The sequence below is a fragment of the Penaeus monodon genome, chromosome 22, assembly GCF_015228065.2.
Source record: "Penaeus monodon isolate SGIC_2016 chromosome 22, NSTDA_Pmon_1, whole genome shotgun sequence".
Lineage (NCBI taxonomy): Eukaryota > Metazoa > Arthropoda > Malacostraca > Decapoda > Penaeidae > Penaeus > Penaeus monodon.
Window position 1 is genome coordinate 32,752,004 of NC_051407.1, and position 1,147 is coordinate 32,753,150.

A 1,147-nucleotide genomic window follows, 5' to 3' on the forward strand; every position below is an offset into this window, starting at 1 on the left:
CATGAATGGAGATTGGTAGTGCAATGTATATGAAACCAATTATGCATATTGATAAATGTAATGATACTAATTTGATTGGTATATTGCATAATTTGATAATTTTAATCCATTTGGTCTTGGACAGTTATTCACGCCAGGGGCAGTTAGCAATGCACAGAAGAAAACACAATGGTGAAAAGCCACATAAATGCCAGTACTGTGAAAAGGAATTTCTGCGGAGAGAAGTACTACGTAAGCATGAGCACATGCATACTGATACACGTCCATACAAGTGCTCCTACTGTGAAAAAAGTTTCAGGTAAGTATTGTTTTATTTTTATGTTGAAATTCCATGGGTAAACATCTCTGTGACAGTTCACCAAGTTAACCTTTATTGGTCTAATGAGGTTCCATTGTGTGCAGGGACCAAGGAAAGCGCAAGGTGCATGAGAGGCTCCACACTGGGGAGAGGCCCTATGAGTGCCAGGTGTGTGGCAGGGGCTTTTGCGAATCAGGCAACCTGCGCAAGCACCTGCGTGTGCACCAGCGGCGGCCAGGTGCTGTGGTTGCACCAGCTGCCCCACCTGTAGCAAGGGAGCGAGATGGCCTTCTACCCCCAGCAATCAGTGTGGCTGTTAGCAGTGCTGCACCAGGACCCACCAGCTACAGTGTACCCCATGCAACGTTCACCTTCCCTGGTGCCCCTGCAGTGAGGCATGGTGTAGAAGGCATGGCAGAAGGGTCGCTCATGCTGGTGCCAGAGGTGTCTGGCTTAGCCACACCTGCCACGCACATTGTGACTTCTAGCATGCCCCACAACCCCCAACCTTCATTGGCTGTGCCCATGGCTAGTTCCCCATGCCCCACCAGCCACCCACTTGTCACCCTTCGGCCACTGGAGGAACCGAGGGAAAGTCCGGCATTGGCCGAGGGCGGCGACAGGGAAGACTACAGGGTGAGTGCTGCCTCTGCCTCCTTCCAAACAGTTGGGTGGGCACTCTATCAGACATAAGTACTCCTTTGTCTATGGCATCCCTTTTGAGTGGAATATCTGTTATTATTTAGAACTTTGTGATAACAGTTAAAACTTTAAGTGGTGAATGATAAAGAACTGAAGAAAAAGTTTAGTCATATTGATTCTAAAACTTGTACTGTTCTCTCTTCTTCA

At 48.0% G+C, this 1,147-nt stretch overlaps 1 protein-coding gene across 1 annotated transcript in view; it reads left to right on the forward strand.

The window, feature by feature from the left end:
- LOC119587416 (zinc finger protein 358-like) overlaps positions 1-1,147 on the forward strand; it is a gene marked incomplete at its 3' end in the record, with an annotated part of 14,558 nt that extends 13,411 nt beyond the window's left edge. The window contains 2 exon segments of the mRNA XM_037936152.1: positions 125-298; positions 403-1,147. Of these exon segments, the coding sequence (XP_037792080.1) occupies positions 125-298; positions 403-991 (763 nt within the window).